Source organism: Alligator sinensis, unplaced genomic scaffold (genome assembly GCF_000455745.1).
Source record: "Alligator sinensis unplaced genomic scaffold, ASM45574v1 scaffold1391_1, whole genome shotgun sequence".
Taxonomy (NCBI): domain Eukaryota; kingdom Metazoa; phylum Chordata; order Crocodylia; family Alligatoridae; genus Alligator; species Alligator sinensis.
The window spans coordinates 583,912-599,965 of NW_005842761.1; the positions used below are offsets into that span (position 1 = coordinate 583,912).

The 16,054-nt window shown below is 55.6% G+C and overlaps 1 protein-coding gene across 5 annotated transcripts in view; it reads left to right on the top strand.

The window, feature by feature from the left end:
* Positions 1 to 16,054, top strand: part of GABBR1 (gamma-aminobutyric acid type B receptor subunit 1) — a 37,197-nt gene that overhangs the window by 19,474 nt on the left and 1,669 nt on the right. For 2 of the 5 annotated variants that reach the window (XM_025216681.1, XM_025216682.1), the window contains 15 exons: positions 1,389 to 1,559; positions 2,219 to 2,320; positions 3,431 to 3,496; positions 6,014 to 6,205; positions 6,358 to 6,600; positions 7,035 to 7,098; positions 8,232 to 8,309; positions 11,235 to 11,385; positions 12,431 to 12,563; positions 12,863 to 12,979; positions 13,181 to 13,288; positions 13,456 to 13,549; positions 13,950 to 14,077; positions 14,321 to 14,449; positions 15,794 to 15,937. In XM_025216681.1, coding sequence (XP_025072466.1) covers positions 1,389 to 1,559; positions 2,219 to 2,320; positions 3,431 to 3,496; positions 6,014 to 6,205; positions 6,358 to 6,600; positions 7,035 to 7,098; positions 8,232 to 8,309; positions 11,235 to 11,385; positions 12,431 to 12,563; positions 12,863 to 12,979; positions 13,181 to 13,288; positions 13,456 to 13,549; positions 13,950 to 14,077; positions 14,321 to 14,449; positions 15,794 to 15,937 — 1,920 coding nt within the window. Of the gene's footprint in view, positions 1 to 1,388; positions 1,560 to 2,218; positions 2,321 to 3,430; positions 3,497 to 6,013; positions 6,206 to 6,357; positions 6,601 to 7,034; positions 7,099 to 8,231; positions 8,310 to 11,234; positions 11,386 to 12,430; positions 12,564 to 12,862; positions 12,980 to 13,180; positions 13,289 to 13,455; positions 13,550 to 13,949; positions 14,139 to 14,320; positions 14,450 to 15,793; positions 15,938 to 16,054 lie in introns of all 5 variants that reach the window. The other 3 variants (XR_003096446.1, XR_003096445.1, XR_003096447.1) reach the window with 3 other exon arrangements.

Sequence of the window (16,054 nt, forward strand, 5' to 3'; positions counted from 1 at the left end):
GGGGCCCAGCCTGTGTCTGTGGGGCATGGGGGGGAGCAGGAGTGTATGGAGAGGTCAGTGAGCATTGTGCTTTGGGGTGTCCTAGTTCAATGGGGTGTGTTGAGGGCAAACAGCTGGGAGGACTGAGGGTGTGCATTGGTGTGGCAGGTTGTAGGCAGGGAGTGGATGTATGCAAAGCTCAGGGGGCTTTGTGTATGTGTGGGTGTGCAAAAGCTGATCTGTAGGGGTGGTAGGAGGTGGTTTCTGTGTGCTGGAATTTCAGCATGTGGTTGTACAGGGGCTGCTATGTATAGATTGGCACATGCTTGTTTACAGGTGTGGATGCGTGTGTGTGGAGTGGCTGTGCGACTGTGTAGCGGTGTATGTAAGGTTTGGTGCAGGAAGGTTGGTGTTTGCGCTGGCACCTCTGTGTCAGTGTTGACAGATCTGAGTTGGTGCCTGCACTGGGTAGCGTTGGGTATTGGAGGGCATGTGATGGGGGCGTTGAGTGGGGCAATAGGTGTGCAAGCTCATGTGAGCACTGGTGTGTGTTAGCATGTGTGTGATAAGTGCATGTGTAGGGGGTGAGCAGACATCAGTTTTTGGAGGTGAGTGAGCAGGCATGCCCATGTGTGCAACTGGCAATGCACGTGTGAGGAGGAGATTTTGCATGTGATGCATGGTGAGTGTATGAGCAGGTGTGTTCACGTGTGATGGTGAGTGGGTGAGGGGGCTTGTCTGTGCATCATACTGATGGCAGGTGTGCAAGTGGTGGTGTTGGTGTGCTTTGAGGTGAGCAAGCTCATCTGCGTGTACTATTGCTTGGGCGTGCACGTGTGTTGTGTGTGTTGGAGGATGTGCAGGCCAGGCTCACAAGAGCTGTGTTAGTGTGCAGTGGTGGTGTGCAAGTGTGTGATGACTATGCCATTATGTAGTGGTGGGTGTTCAAGGGCTGTTTTATTGAGCAGGGGTTGGTGTGTGATGATCGTAACAGTATGTGACAGGATGCCAGACCTCGTTGTGTGGGGATGAGTGTGCAAAAGCCTTCTCTGTGAGTGTTTGTGAGTACATGTGTGGTCTGTGTTGGTGTATGGTGGTAAGTGTGCAAGGGCTGCATTGGAGTTTTGTCAAGTGCTTAAAGGCCATATCAGTGTTGGGGGTGTGAGTGTGTGCCAGTGCATGGTGGTGGGTGGGCAAGGGCTGTGTCTGTGGGTGTATGAAGGCTGTGCTGGTGTGTGGCAATGAGTGTGCAATGCTTGTGTGTATGAGAGGACTGTGGTGGACTTGCAAGGGCTGTGCTGGTGATGCTAATGGGTGTATGAGGGCCATATTGGTGATGCCAGCAGGTGTGCGAGGGCTGTGCTGGCCTGTGGTGGTGGACTTGCTCACACACTGTCCCTCTCCCTCAGCTCTCATACGGCTCCAGCTCACCGGCGCTCTCCAACCGCCAGCGCTTCCCCACCTTCTTCCGCACGCACCCGTCCGCCACGCTGCACAACCCCACCCGTGTCCAGCTCTTCAAGAAGTGGGGCTGGACCAAGATCGCCACCATCCAGCAGACCACAGAGGTCTTCACCTCGGTATGGCTGTGGCCCCGCAGCCTCTGGCAGCTGCTTGGGCCCTCAACCAACCCCAGCCCTAGAGTCAGCCCTGCTCAATGCCCCCTTGTCATTACTGCCCCTACCCAGTGCCCTGATTTCACAGCGGCTCTCCCCGGTCCCTGAGCACATAGCCACCTTCAGCAAGTGCCAGACTCCTCTGCTCGGGCCTACAATCTCTGCCCAGGGCTACAACCCTGCCACTGCCCATGGCCCCAACCCTCCAGCCTCCTTGTCCAGTTCCCTAAGTCCTCCCTATCCTCACACCATGCCTTGACCCTGAAGTCCTACAACTGCCTCTGCCCAGCCCCTGACCCCGCATTCAGCTGCACCCAGCACCCAGGTCCTTCAGCCTCTATTGTGCAGTGCTCCAATCCTGTCTGGTGCACCTGATGCCCCCAATTGCCTCCTGCATTGACCCCAATCTTGCCTCCCTGATCCCTAGACCTCCTATAGCACCCCCTAACCCAATGCCTTGCTGATTCCTGCCATCTCCCCATGCCCCACCACCACCCTGTCCCTCCCTGCCCTTGCCCACCCCCAGCCTCTTGGCCTCTCTAGCTCACTCTGTGCTCTTTCTCTTCCTTGCCCCCCACACCCTTAACTGCCTGGTCCCTGCCTCTGCCTGCCCCTTCTCACAGACCCTGGATGACCTGGACCAGCGGGTGAAGGAGGCCGGGCTTGAGATCACCTTCCGCCAGAGCTTCTTCTCTGACCCGACTTCTCCTGTCCGTAACCTCAAGGTGATTTCCCAGGGTGAGGTGGGAGCAGCGCGGGGACATTGGGGAACCTTCCCTGTCCTGATGCTCAGTGCTAAGGCTAGTGCTGTCTGGTGCTGGATGGGGGCTGGGACCCAGCTCCACTTCCTCTGCTTCCCATTCCCAGGCCTTGCCCCTGGGTAGGAGGCTGGGGTTCCACCTGGTGACTTTGCTGCCCAACAGTCCTGCACTGAGTCAGGTGCTTCATCCACCCTGAAGTCGGCTTGTCCCTCGGGTGTGCTTAGGAATCCCCCTCCCCAAGCCCCCATAAGCACAGGATCCTCCCCAGGGAACCAACGAAGGTCGCGGGGTCCTGCACTTGCCCAGTGTGAGCACCAAGGTCAGAACTGGGCAGGAATGTTTTGAGGTCAGGGCATTCCCAGCCGTCAGAGCAGCAGGTTCCTGTGGGAAGAAGCCAGCCTCTACAGAGCTTTTGCCAGGTCCTGGCTGGAATCCACAGTCACCAGCACTGCCAGCTGCCTGGTGGCTGGGGCACTCAGTGTGGCATGTGGCTCAAACCCCACCTCTGCTTGAGTCAAACCAGGGGCGTGAAGCCACGTCTCACATCACAGTAACATTGCAGGAGTCAGCCTTGCCTTGGCCTGAGCGGAGTAGCTTCATTGAGAAACTGCTCTTCAAGCCCTGGGTCTGACCTAGAGTCAAGTCCCTGGTCTGAGTGGGGGTAGGAAGGGTTTGAGCTGGGCTCTGCTGCATGCCAAGGCAAATGCTGTCACCACAGGGTTGTTGTTTCTGTTTTCTCCCCAAGATGCCCCCACATCCTAGATCTGGCAGGACCCACATGCTCCCCCCATAACTCATTCCAGCACCCCAGACATGGTCCCTGCTGCATTGGGTCCTCCCCACTCAGTGCCCCCTGGGTGGGTCACAGCCTTGTGTGGGGTGGGAGTGATGCATGCTTGTGGAGGCAGAGATATGCAAAGCATCCTCTGAGTAGGTTGGCGATTGTTGGGGATGGAGACCTGGACCCTCCTAATGGTTGTGGGAGGGGAAATGGGGGACAAGGGGGGGGGGCGGCTCTCTAAATGTTTCCCCTGCCTAACTCACCAATTGTGCCCCTTTGGCTGTCTCCCACAGCGCCAGGATGCCCGCATTATTGTGGGGCTCTTCTATGAGACTGAGGCACGCAAGGTCTTCTGTGAGGTGAGAGCCGGGGAGGGGGCTGGGCTCAGCACTGGGGCAGCAGGGGCCAAGGTACCTGCTTAGTACAGGAGGAGCAGGGAGGGGCTGCTGTGCTCACAGAGGCTGGCATCTGGGTCACAGCCCACATGGCCACACCTGCATCCAGGATCCAGCTGTGCTGCCCTCTGACACGTGCTGCATCCAGAATCTGGCCCTCTGCCTGAGGACCGGACGGCTGTGTTCCCTGTGTGCTTTGCACCTCCAAGTCTGATCAGAGCCCAGGTCCTGCCCCTGGCTTGGGGGGGTCTCTAGGCATATTCTTTGGGGAAAATCCTGTGTGGCACCCCCTTCTGAGGGCTAGAGACCAAAGTCCCACAGCGTGTCCCTTGGTCTTGGCGGTGACCTTTCCTGCTCTCCCGCTGGCCATGTCCCCAGAAACTGCCCAGAGAGAGAGGGAGCCTGCTGGATTCGTTTAACCCTTCAGGAGCCAGGAGTGAACACACAACACACACGTGTGTGTACACATGCACGTGTGTGCACACACGTGTGTGTACACATGCACACGCGCACACATGCATGTGCACACACACATCCAGGCTTTGCCCGAGGGGTCTGAATACAGCATTGCCCCACGCTCAAGAGGTGTAGAGTACAAAGGAAGACAGGGTCTTTAGCAACCCACGCCACTCCTGCACACAGTGCCCCTTCCCCTTCTCTTGGGCATCTGGGGAGGGAGAGGGACTTGTCCTCATCCCTGTTTAAACAGGCAACTCAGTGACCTTGAAGATGGTTGCTGGCCTGGCACAGGCCTGTAGCTAATCTAGGCCTTCAATGCTGCAATGTGTCCCTTGGTTCCCTGCTCCAGCCCAGCCCTCCCTCTGCAAGCCTTCTCCCTCCCCCATGTTGTTCTTTCTGTGAATCCTTTTTTAAATCCTTCTTCTGTCGCCTGGTTTCATTGTTCAGCCCTCAGTAACTTTCCACTGCTCCCAACCATCCCCTGCCAGAGGCAGCTGGAGCAAACAGTTCTTTTGCCTTTTGTGTGGCACCCCCACTGCCTTGCCTGGGTCGACCTGTTTGGTGAGCCCCGCTAATCCACTGCTCTTGCACACACAGGACACATACACACACACCATGCACCCGGCCATCAAGGGCCTAGTTTTCACTCCCAGGGAGCATTTCTGGAACACAGTTAACCCTTTGGAGCCTGGTAACAAGCAGTGCAGGATTAGACAGGTGAACTGACTCATGTGTCCCAGCAAGGAGAGACCAGAGCTGGACCTTCTCTCACATACCCCCCGGGAGCCCTTCTACCCTGCTTGTAGCCAGAGCAGCAGCTGTCAAGGCTCGCCACTACTTCATACATTCAGCAGACAGGGGCAGAGGGCACCATGGGGCAGTGTTCATGGTTCCCTCTTGGCTCCTATCATCATGATATTTGCATGACTATCTACATGGGGGAGGGGAGGAGGTGCGGGGGCGGTGCAGGGGCTGTAGAGCAGATCTCAGCACAACAGGGATCTGGGACCAGTCCACGTCATATCCAGTTCCCCGGACCCTTGTGCCTGCCCGTAGAGCCCGTGCCAGGAGAGGGCCCCAGACAGCCTGACCTCCAACATGGCACTTAGCTCCCTGCCCCCTGTGTCAGCCTGTGTTTGCCAGATACTTGCATGGAGACGTACACACCGCAGCACACAAACTGCCACCACGGCAAGACCCTCCACATCCAGGCCCATCCTCTCACCCACAGATATCCCAGTGCCCGTGTGTGATACAGCACAGCACCCCCACTCCACACTGCAGGTTGCAAAGACCATGGCACACATGGCAACAGAAGCACCACCACATGCCCTCCATCCGCTCCACATGCTCCACATCCTCTATGTAGGAAACGTTCCCATGAACACCAGTATGCACAACCACCCACTCACCAAACCAAACGCACAGACACAACAACTCAAACATAACACACATATACCACAACATCCACACAAGACACCCCCACATCTACACTACAGCATATATATACCAGCCCCATTGCACTGCAGTACAGCAGGCTGTCATCACAACACAAACATCACAACATGTTCCCTATCCCCTCTACACCCACTATAGCATCCATACATGACCCCTTCATGCAAACACCACAGTATGCACACACACACTCCCGTCTCACCAAACACACACGCGACCTTCACATGCATGACATGACACATGCACGTTAGCCCCCCACAATGCACCACAGCACTCAGGCATTGCAACATAGGCATCACAACATGCTCCCCAACCCCTCCAAATACCACCAGACTCACATGCCACCCTTCTACACATACACCCTCCCGCAGACCCACACACCAGCACATACAAAACACAATGCATACTAGGACACCACGGTGTTTGGGAGGATGGAATGGTTTGAGTGCATTTGCAGATAAATGATTGGATGGAGCTTTCTACTTGGACGGGTGGATGGATGGGTGCTTATGGGGAGGGATGTGTGGGCTCAGTGGGTGACAGTCCCCTGCCCTCCCCCTCTCACAGGTGTACAAGGAGAAGCTGTACGGGAAGAAGTACGTGTGGTTCCTGATTGGCTGGTATGCTGATAACTGGTTTCGCATCAAGGATCCTGCCATTAACTGCACCGTGGCTGAGATGACAGAAGCTGTGGAGGGGCATGTCACCACCGAGATTGTCATGCTGAACCCTGAAAACACCCGCAGCATATCCAACATGGTATGGGGGGGTGGGGTAGGGAGACCAGGGTGGGGACTCTGAATCTGAGGGGCGGCTGGGCAGCTGTCCCCAGGATAAAAGGGAGACCAAGGTGGAGCTGTATGTCCCCCTCACTGCCCTTAATCTGGCCTCCTCTCCCCTGCTGCGTGCAGACATCACAGGAGTTTATTGAAAAGCTGCAGAAGCGCCTAGGCAAGAACCCAGAGGAGACGGGGGGCTTCCAGGAGGCACCCCTGGCCTACGATGCCATCTGGGCCCTGGCCCTGGCACTCAACAAGACCTCGGCCGAGCTGGTGAAGAAGGGACTGCGGCTGGAGGACTTCAACTACAACAACAAGAACATCACCGATGAGATCTACCGTGCCCTCAACTCCTCTGCTTTTGAGGGCGTCTCTGTGAGTTACCCCAGGTCCCTCTGCCCCTAACAAGACCTACTACATCTTCAGCCTCTCCATATTTGAAGCCATTTCTGTAAGATGCCTCCAGACCCTTCTGCCCCGCCCCTCTGTACATCCAACCCACACAATCCTCCAGCACCCCATCTCTTTTAGTGTCCCCCTAAGTGCTCACCTCACTTCCCTGGCTTCCCCAGGTCCCCAGATAGCATCTCCTCTCTGCCCTCCCCACGCCCTCCGATATGGTCTCCTGGTGCAGCCAGTATGGCCAGTCTTTGCCCAAACACTGGTACAGCAGGGCCATGGTGCCCTCTCCTGGGTGTTCTGCACAGTGACCTCCTTCCTCCTGCTGAGCCAGCAGTGGGACCCTTTCAGCCTGGTGGATGTGGTCAGGTGCTCTGGGGTGATGTCCTGTCGGTGTCTCCCCCACACAGGGCCATGTCGTGTTTGATGCCAGTGGCTCTCGTATGGCCTGGACCCTCATCGAACAGCTGCAGGGTGAGTGACGGCTTTCCCCCTGCTGCTCACAGTGCACAGTGGCATAATACCCCATCTACAGCACAAGTGTGCCTCACCCACCATATAGTAACCCCCACCACCACACCACAAAACAATCCACAGACACCATATAACTTCCACCCACTGTGCAACCCGCCTACCACCACACACCATCCCTCCTGTGCCACAGCAATCCTTCACCACAACCACAAAACACTATGCACAGCCCAGGCTCCCACTGCCACATAATAATCTCCCTACACCACACAACTCTGAACGTTAATACAACAACTCCTCCCATCACTATACATATCAACACAACCCCATGCCCACCACATACCATTCAAGATCACTCTCATACCACAACATACCAACACCACACAATCCCATACATACCAGATAACCCCAGGTATATAATATAATAGAACTCATGGACTACACAACCCCCTTCCCTATAAAAAATGCCACCACCCCAGAACACAACCATCTTACCACCACACAACAGCAGACCACCATTATCACCATACACACAACAGAGTAATCAAAAACAGCATAGTTGTCCTCACCTCAAAGCAATCCAACTATGCAACACCATAAAATACCACAACGCCCCTACCCCACAGCCCAGCAAATGACAAAACCACACACCTCCAGCCTGCGTACAACAACTTCCACAACACGGAGTGTCACCCCAAGCACACAACTGCCCTACACCTCCAGCCACGGTGTGAATGAGACCCTGCCGGTACAGGAGCCCCCATCACTGCACACACATTAGTGCATGACAAGCCCACTATGAGGATAACCATTCACCTGGATTTCCTCTTCCCTGCACCTCCTGCCAAAACTAATTCACTTGGATCTGTACACTCCCAGTGGTCTCTCCACATGCACACACAACCACACACGCCTACATCGGCAAGCTTTACAAATAGATAATGCACGTGTTTTCCCCACACTATGGGGGATTCTGTGCAAGATTCCTATGTACACCTCTCCATCACACACCATCCTCCCTCCCCCACTTTAGGGCTGCTCCCAGTGTTCCCACCCAGCCCCTGCCATGGGCAACTGTACTGCATGGCTTTAGCTCATCCCCCACCAGTGTGTGACCCATCCCTTTCTCCTGGCAGGCGGCGTCTACAAGAAGATTGGTTACTATGACAGCACCAAGGACAACCTGTCCTGGTACAACAACGATAAGTGGATTGGTGAGCTGGGGACCACCCACCTCTGGGGATTCTGGGAATTGCCCACCATAGGCTAGGAGCATGGCCAAGTTAGGTGGAGTTTCAGACATGCTGGAAATTAGGGCTAAGATCCAGCATGACCTCAATAAACTGGAGAAATGGTCCAAAATCAATCAGATTAAATACAATGCCGTGCACTTAGAACAGAATAATTGCATGCATAAATACAGATGGGAGAATGATTGGTGGGGCTGCAGTACTGCAGAGAAGGACTGGGGGTTACATTGGACTGCAAGTTGAATGTGAATCAACAGTATGCTCTTGTTTCAAACAAAACCCAAAAGCATTCTGGGTTGTATTGACAGGAGCATCTCTTGCAAATCAGACAGTGATTCTTCTGCTCTGTTCAGCATTGGCGAGGCCTCACCTGGAGTACTCTGTTCAGTTTTGGGCCCTATGCTTCAAGAAGGATAATGACAGATTGGAAATGGTCCAGCACAGAGCAACAAAAACGATTAGAGGCCTGGGAGGCAAGACTTGGAAAGAAAGGCTGAAAGAATGAGGGTTATCTAGTCTGGAGAAGAGAAGACTGATGGGAGGATTTGATAAGAGTCTTCAAATACCTGAAGGGTGATTATAAAGGGGATGGAAATAGACTTTTCCCTGTGGCTATAGGGGACAGGCTAGGGGCAATAGCTTCAAATGGCAGCAAAGGAAATTTAGGTTGGAGATTAGGAAGAGCTTTCTGAGTAAAAGAGTGGTCAAGCATTGGAACAGGCTACCTAGAGAAGTTGTGGATTCTCCATCCCTGGAAACTGTTAAGAGCTGTTTGGGCAGACACTTGGCTGGGATGGTTCAGTCAGGGATGGTCCTGCTTGGAGCAGGAGGCTCGACTAAATGACCCCTGAGGTCTCTCCCAGCCCTTCTTTCCTATAATCCTATGATCCTCTGTGGCTCAGCAGAGTCAGGGGCCTAGAAGCCTATGGGGTCTCGGGGGTAAAAATGGGTCCTGGAGGGGCATAGGGGCCTAGGAGGGTGCACATGGCCCTGGGGCCTTGGGGGAGCCTGTGGGAATGTGGAGGTTCCTACAGCATGCAGTGGCTCTAATGGGCTTGGTGGCAGCATGAGTGCATGTGGGTCCCATGGTGTAGACCTAGGTTAGCAGGGGCATGCAGGAGGATACTGGGGACACATGTAGCTTGAGGAGTTCACTGGTGCGGTTTTGAGGGGGGTTCTGGCGGAACTTGCAGGGCGTAGGGGGGGTGAGAGGTATGTGGGAAGCCACCAGGGGTGCGCATGTGGGTCTGGAGGATGTTCATAGATTCATAGATGTAGGGTCAGAAGGGACCTAAGTAGGTCTTCAAATCAGGCAGGAGAGAGTACTGGCCTCATATGACCCCAGCTAGGTAATTATCACACCTCCTCTTAAAGACCACCAGGGTAGGAGCCAGCACCACTTCCCTTGGAAGTTGGTTCCAGATCCTAGCTGCCCTGACTGTGAAGTAGTGCCTACTGATGTCCAGCCTGAACCTACTCTCAAACAACTTGTGGCGGATATTCCTTGTTACTCCGGGAGATGCTCAGGGGAACAGGGTCTCTCCCATTCCCCGCTGGTCCCCCCCTGGTAAGTTTATAGACAGCCACGAGGTCCCCCCTCAGCCTTCTCTTGTGAATGCTGAATAGGTTCAGGTCCCGTAGGCTCTCCTCATAGGGTCTGCCCTGCTGTCCCTGGATCATGCTCGTGGCCCTCCTCTGGACCCTCTCAATGCTGGCCACATCCCTCCTGAAGTGCGGTGCCCAGAACTGGATGCAGTACTCCAACTGTGCCCTGACCAGTGTCGCATATAGGGGGAGGATCACCTCCTTGGCCCTGCTTGTGATGCATCTGTGGAGGCATGACAAGGTGCAGTTAGCCTTACTGACTTCATCCTCACATTGGCGGCCCATGTTCATTTTGGAATCAATGATGACTCCAACATCTCTTTCTGACATTGTGCTTTCGAGAAGCGAGTTCCCCAGCCTATAGGTATGCTGCTGGTTCTTACTGCCCAAGTGCACCCTGCACTTGTCAGTACTGAATCCCACCCTATTCTCATTTGCCCACCCCTGCAACCTGTCCAGGTCCAGCTGTATCCCGTCCCTCCCGTCTCACGTGCCCACCTCACCCCAAATCTTGGTGTCGTCAGCAAATTTGAACAAGGTGCTTTTCACCCCCTTGTCCAAGTCGCTAATAAAGAAATTGAACAATGAAGGCCCAAGGACTGAGCCCTGGGGGACTCCAATGCCTTCATCCCTCCAAGTCGAATATGACCCGTCCACCACCACTCTCTGGGTGTGGCCCCTCAGCCAATTTGTGACCCATCTGACTGTGTAGTCATCAATGCCACAATCGCCTAGCTTTTTAATGAGAATGGGGTGGGAGACAGTGTCAAAGGCATCTGAAGTCCAGAAAAAGCTACATCCACCATGACACCTGCATCCAATGATTTTGTGACCTGATCGTAGAAGGCAATCAGGTTGGTCTGACAGGACCTGCCCCTAATGAACCCATGCATGCTGGTTGCCCCTGAACATCATCCCCACTGCTGGTCCTTCCCAGATGTGCTCCTAGATAATCTTCTCAAAGTGTTGCAGGAGCCCTAGGGGCTCGAGGAGACATGGGTGAGGGCCAGAGGGATGCAGAGGTCTTGGTGGGATCAGGGGGACACAAGAGTCTCAGAGGGCGTGCTTGGGTCATGCATTAGTGTCAGAGATACAGGGTTCCCAGGGGACACCAAGGTCCCCTGGTACTGGAGTGCATGCAGGGTGCTACCTGTTGAGGCTGGGAGCATGACCCCTGGCCTGATGCAGGACCTGGTCTGCTACTTGGGGCCTCTCCTACTGCTCTGTGCAGGATGAGGGGTCTCTGGGTGCTGCCCCTGGGTGACTCTGCTGTCTGTCCTGCAGGAGGTGCCCCCCCAGCTGACTACACCAAGGTCATCACAACCTTTCGCTTCCTGTCGCAGAAGCTCTTCATCTCGGTGTCGGTGCTGGCTAGCCTGGGCATCCTGCTGGCCATCATCTGCCTGGCCTTCAATATCTACAATGGGCATGTCCGGTCAGTGACACCCTAGTGACCAGCGTGGCCCCCTCCATGCTCCAGGCCCCATCCATACCCAGCACAGACCCCTACATCCTACACCTGATCCCATAGCCACCTCTCCACAGTCAGTACAGTCCCCCATGCCCACTGTAGCCACTGTGCAGTTGTGTGACAAGCTGAGCTGGTGCCCATGGCAAGCCCTGTGGGAGAGCAGGGTGAGTGGGGATGTACAGGTTGCAAGAGTGGGGCCTGGGGGCATCAGCCTTGCCCACCAGGAGCTCCTGAATAGTCCTGGCTGAGCTGTTGTCTGTGCTCTCTGCCTGCCCTGGCTCTGCTTCTTTTAAAGCAACAGCAGCCGGGTACTGTTTTGAAGCATGGCAACACTGTTGAGACTGAGGGGGTGGGGGGTGATTCTGGCCCCCTCCTAACTTGGCACCCAGGGCAGGTGACTGTCTTACCGAGCCCTAGTTATGCTGCTGCCCTTACATGCACCGTATGTTCAGTGACGCCCCGCACAGCCCAGTGCTCATCCTCAAACATCCAGTAGATCTACATGGTCTGCATGTTCACCCCACAGCCCCAAGTGGCCAGTACATCCCCTGTTACAGTGAACACTTGTGTGTCCCTACAGCCAGACCCAGGCAGTTATTGTCCCTCCTTTGGGACTGCCTGTGCCTCCCAATGGGGCTATCTGGTCAGTGTCCCCCCTTACCACCCCAAGGCCCATCCTATCCTGGCCCAGAGGAGAGACATCCCTAGTGGGGGTAGGTGTGTGCCAGCAGGCCTGGGGCAGGGTTAGGAGGACTTCAGTTGTGCCTGTAGGACTGGGAAGGCTGTGACATGTAGGTCTGGGATCTAGGGTAGGAGGCTAGGGGTTGGGAAGGTGGCACCTGGGGCTGTGAGAGGATCAGGGCTGGGGTGGTAGGATGATCTCTGGGGTGCATGTGGGTAAAGGGGGAAGGTAGGACTGATATCTGGGGTGTCTGGTGGTTCAGAGGAGTGAGAACTAGGGGGCTGGCCTTAGGGACCCCCAGGTGATGCCTGGTGTCCCACCATACAGGTACATCCAGAACTCTCAGCCCTACCTGAACAACATGACGGCCGTGGGCTGTACACTGGCACTGGCTGCTGTCTTCCCCCTTGGCCTGGATGGCTACCACATCGGACCTGGGCTCTTCCCTTTTGTCTGCCAGGTAGGTACAGCATGGCCCAAGAGTGGGGCTGGGACAAGGTGCCAGCAGAGAGAAGGCAGGGCAGGGGGCACAGGGATGAATCAGGCATGGGGTCCTACCAAGAGGGGCTCTCATGGGATAGGCAGAGAGCAATGCTAGAAATGGGGCACAGCCGTGGGGCCTCTCCTGGGGGCAGGACTGTGCGGGGTGGAGAGATGCTGGGGGCTCTCTCCTGGGGTAGCAGGGGCAAAGACAGAGCTTTGAGGGGTGGGGGGCCCTGCCAGCCATGCCCTGAGGCTGCTGTCTGTGTTCCCTCCCAGGCACGGCTGTGGCTGCTGGGCCTGGGTTTCAGCCTGGGCTACGGCAGCATGTTCACAAAGATCTGGTGGGTCCACACCGTCTTCACCAAGAAGGAAGAGAAGAAAGAGCGACGCAAGGTGAGGGGTGCACTGCTCTGGGCTGCTGGGTGGTGGGAAGTGAGGCAGCGAGCTTCAAGGCAGGGAGTGGGGCTGTGGCTCAGCAGCCAGAGCTGACCTCAACTTCCAGTGTTGCTCTTGGGAGCTCTGTGCTGTAGGGAACGGGACGGGAGCTCCTCAGGGCCTCTGTGCTGCCACACTCTATCTTTGCCACCCATGCAGACCCTCGAGCCCTGGAAGCTGTACGCCACGGTGGGATTGCTGGTTGGGCTAGATGTTGTCACGCTGGCCATCTGGCAGATTGTGGATCCTCTCCATCGCACCATTGAGGTGAAGGCCTGTCAGGGCACCGTGGGGGGCAAGTTCGCAGCCCACTGTTCTGTGGAGGAGCGCATGGTGCCTGGGGATCCAGCTGAGGCACTGCTGTAGGGAAGCTTGCAGCACCTGATCCCTGCCTCTGCCTCTTGGAGTCACCCTCATGCAATTTGTCTCTGAAGGAATTCACCAAAGAGGACCCCAAAACGGACATTGACGTTTCGATCCTGCCCCAGCTGGAGCACTGCAGCTCCACCAAGATGAACACCTGGCTCGGTGGGTATGGGGGGACTTCATGCAGAAGTACCATGAGGCATGGGGGCTGATGGAGGGGGTCAGGGTGCTCATAGGTGGGCAAAGCAGGGACCAAGCAGGGAACAGACAGCGTCTGAGTGGGACAAGGTGAGGTGAGTGAGCAGTATCTGGACGGTGGAGTATGGGGGGGGTGAGGGGGGGATGGGCAGTGTTTAGCTGGGGGGAGAAGGAAAGGGACAATGTTGAGTGGTTGGGGGAGTGTTAGGAATCTTCCCTGTCCTCCCAACCCTCTCCACCCCACCACGCCGCTCCTGCCCCTGCTGTCTGACTTCTCTCCTTGCTCTTCCTGCTTGCCATCTTCTCCTGCCCCTCCCCCAGTTGCCCCCCCTCAGTCTTACCCTTCCCTGCTCTTCCCCTGAAGGCATCTTCTATGGCTACAAGGGTTTGCTGCTGCTGCTGGGCATCTTCCTGGCCTATGAGACTAAGAGTGTCTCTACAGAGAAGATCAATGACCATAGGGCCGTGGGCATGGCCATCTACAACGTGGCAGTGAGTACACCCCAGCACACTCCACATCCCCTGTGCCTGTCACCAGGCCATGGGCATGGCAGTGAGTATTCCCCGTTGGTGCTGCACCTATAATACCACCACTCACCCAGGGTACTCCCCTAGCCGCCTTTTCATCTGTGCCGGATTGGGGGACATTTGTTTCTTGACTGTGTTCAGGGGAGCAGGTCCATCTGCCTCCCAGCTCCCCCACATGGTGACCCCCTTGCTCTGGCCTGGCCACAGGTGCTGTGTCTGATCACTGCCCCTGTCACCATGATCCTGAACAGCCAGCAGGACGCTGCCTTCGCCTTCGCCTCGCTGGCCGTCGTCTTCTCCTCCTACATCACCCTGGTGGTCCTCTTCGTGCCCAAGGTATGGGAAAAGCAGGCCCCAGCCCAGCCCCTGGGGAGGGGTGTCCTGGTGCTGTGGGAAGGGCTACAGGGCTTTCTGGCCGTCAGCACAGGGAAGGGCCAGAGCCTCCGGGGTCTCAGTGCTGTGGGCAGTTGCCTGTGGAGTGATAGTTGGAGGGGGTCAGTGGAGATCTAGGGCTTGCTCTGCTGGAAGTGAGACAACGACATGGTCTCTGGCTGATTCCTAGAGGAAGTGAAGGTCATAGTCAGGTCGTGGAGTCTTTACTCCAGGTGTAGCACTGGGAGATAGTATTAGACAGTTGGAGATGCCTGCTCCCAGTGTAGTCTTGGCGTATAGTCTCTGAAAGCTGGCTGGCATGTAACTGGGGGATTCTGCTGCGGGTGTGGTGCTTGGGTGTTTCCTCAGACAGTGGAAACAGCTGAGAGCTGTGTTCTCAGTATAGCTTTGGGTTGGTTTCTGACGGCTTACAGAGGGTAAGTGAAGAGTAACATTGGATGTAACATGGGGATGTTACCTAACAGATTACAGGGTGTATTTGGGGCCTCTTGTGGGTAGCATTGGCATTGGGGGTTGTTCTCTGAATAGATTATTGGTGTGTTTTCTTTATAGTAAAGAGTTTTCTCACAGCTGGGGGTGTTCATTGGGGTCTCTGCTCTCAGTGTACAGTCAGTATGTTGTTTTTGACTTTGCAGGGGTGTGGTTAGGGGAGGTCTATGCTCTAGATGTAGCCACAGTGAGAAGGTTGTTCAGGTCTGTGGTTTGGGTGTCGCAGTATCATGGAATCATAGAGCAGTCGGGCTGGAAGGCACCTCCAGAGCTCATCTAATCTGACCCCCTGTCTGAGGCAGGGTTGTTCTTGGCCAAGGCATTGGAGTCTTGCCTTTGACAGTCAAAAGCAGTGGATTCCAACCTCAGATCATGACCCAAATGAGGGTCGCAGAGGCAGTGCCAGTGGCACCACACACAAAGGACAAGTCATGCCACATGCCGGGAGCTCCCCCACTCCCAGGCCATCGCTGCTGCTGCCACACCACACTCTGCTCCCAGCAGCGGGTCGTGGGAAAAAAAGGTTGGGAACCACTGGTCAAAAGGAAAGCTGTGGAGTCTGTTTTCCAAGTGTCATTTAGGGGTATTGCCTCTGACAGTCAGCAGGGACATAGCTGGAGGGTCTCAGGGCTGTAGATGCACTATTGGTGTGTTGTCTTTGATAGTGAGGATAATGGGGTGTTCTTTGGGTAGCTATGGGGTGTTGTATCTGATGGTTGCCAATGGCTATGGGAGGTCTGTGACTAGGTGAAGCACTGGGGTATTGCTTCTGACAGTCAGCGGGGACACTCGTTGCAGATGCGGCGTCTCATCACCCGAGGGGAGTGGCAGTCAGAGCAGCAGGACACCATGAAGACTGGCTCATCCACCAACAACAATGAAGAGGAGAAGTCCCGGCTGCTAGAAAAGGAGAACAGGGAGCTGGAGAAAATCATTGCTGAGGTGAAGAGGAACTCTGTCTATCCCTATGGCAGCTGCTGTGACCTTGGGGGTGCACAGAGGAAGGTGGAGGAAGCGACCCCCAGAGGAGGGCTGATAGACCACATGGGGTGGTGGGAA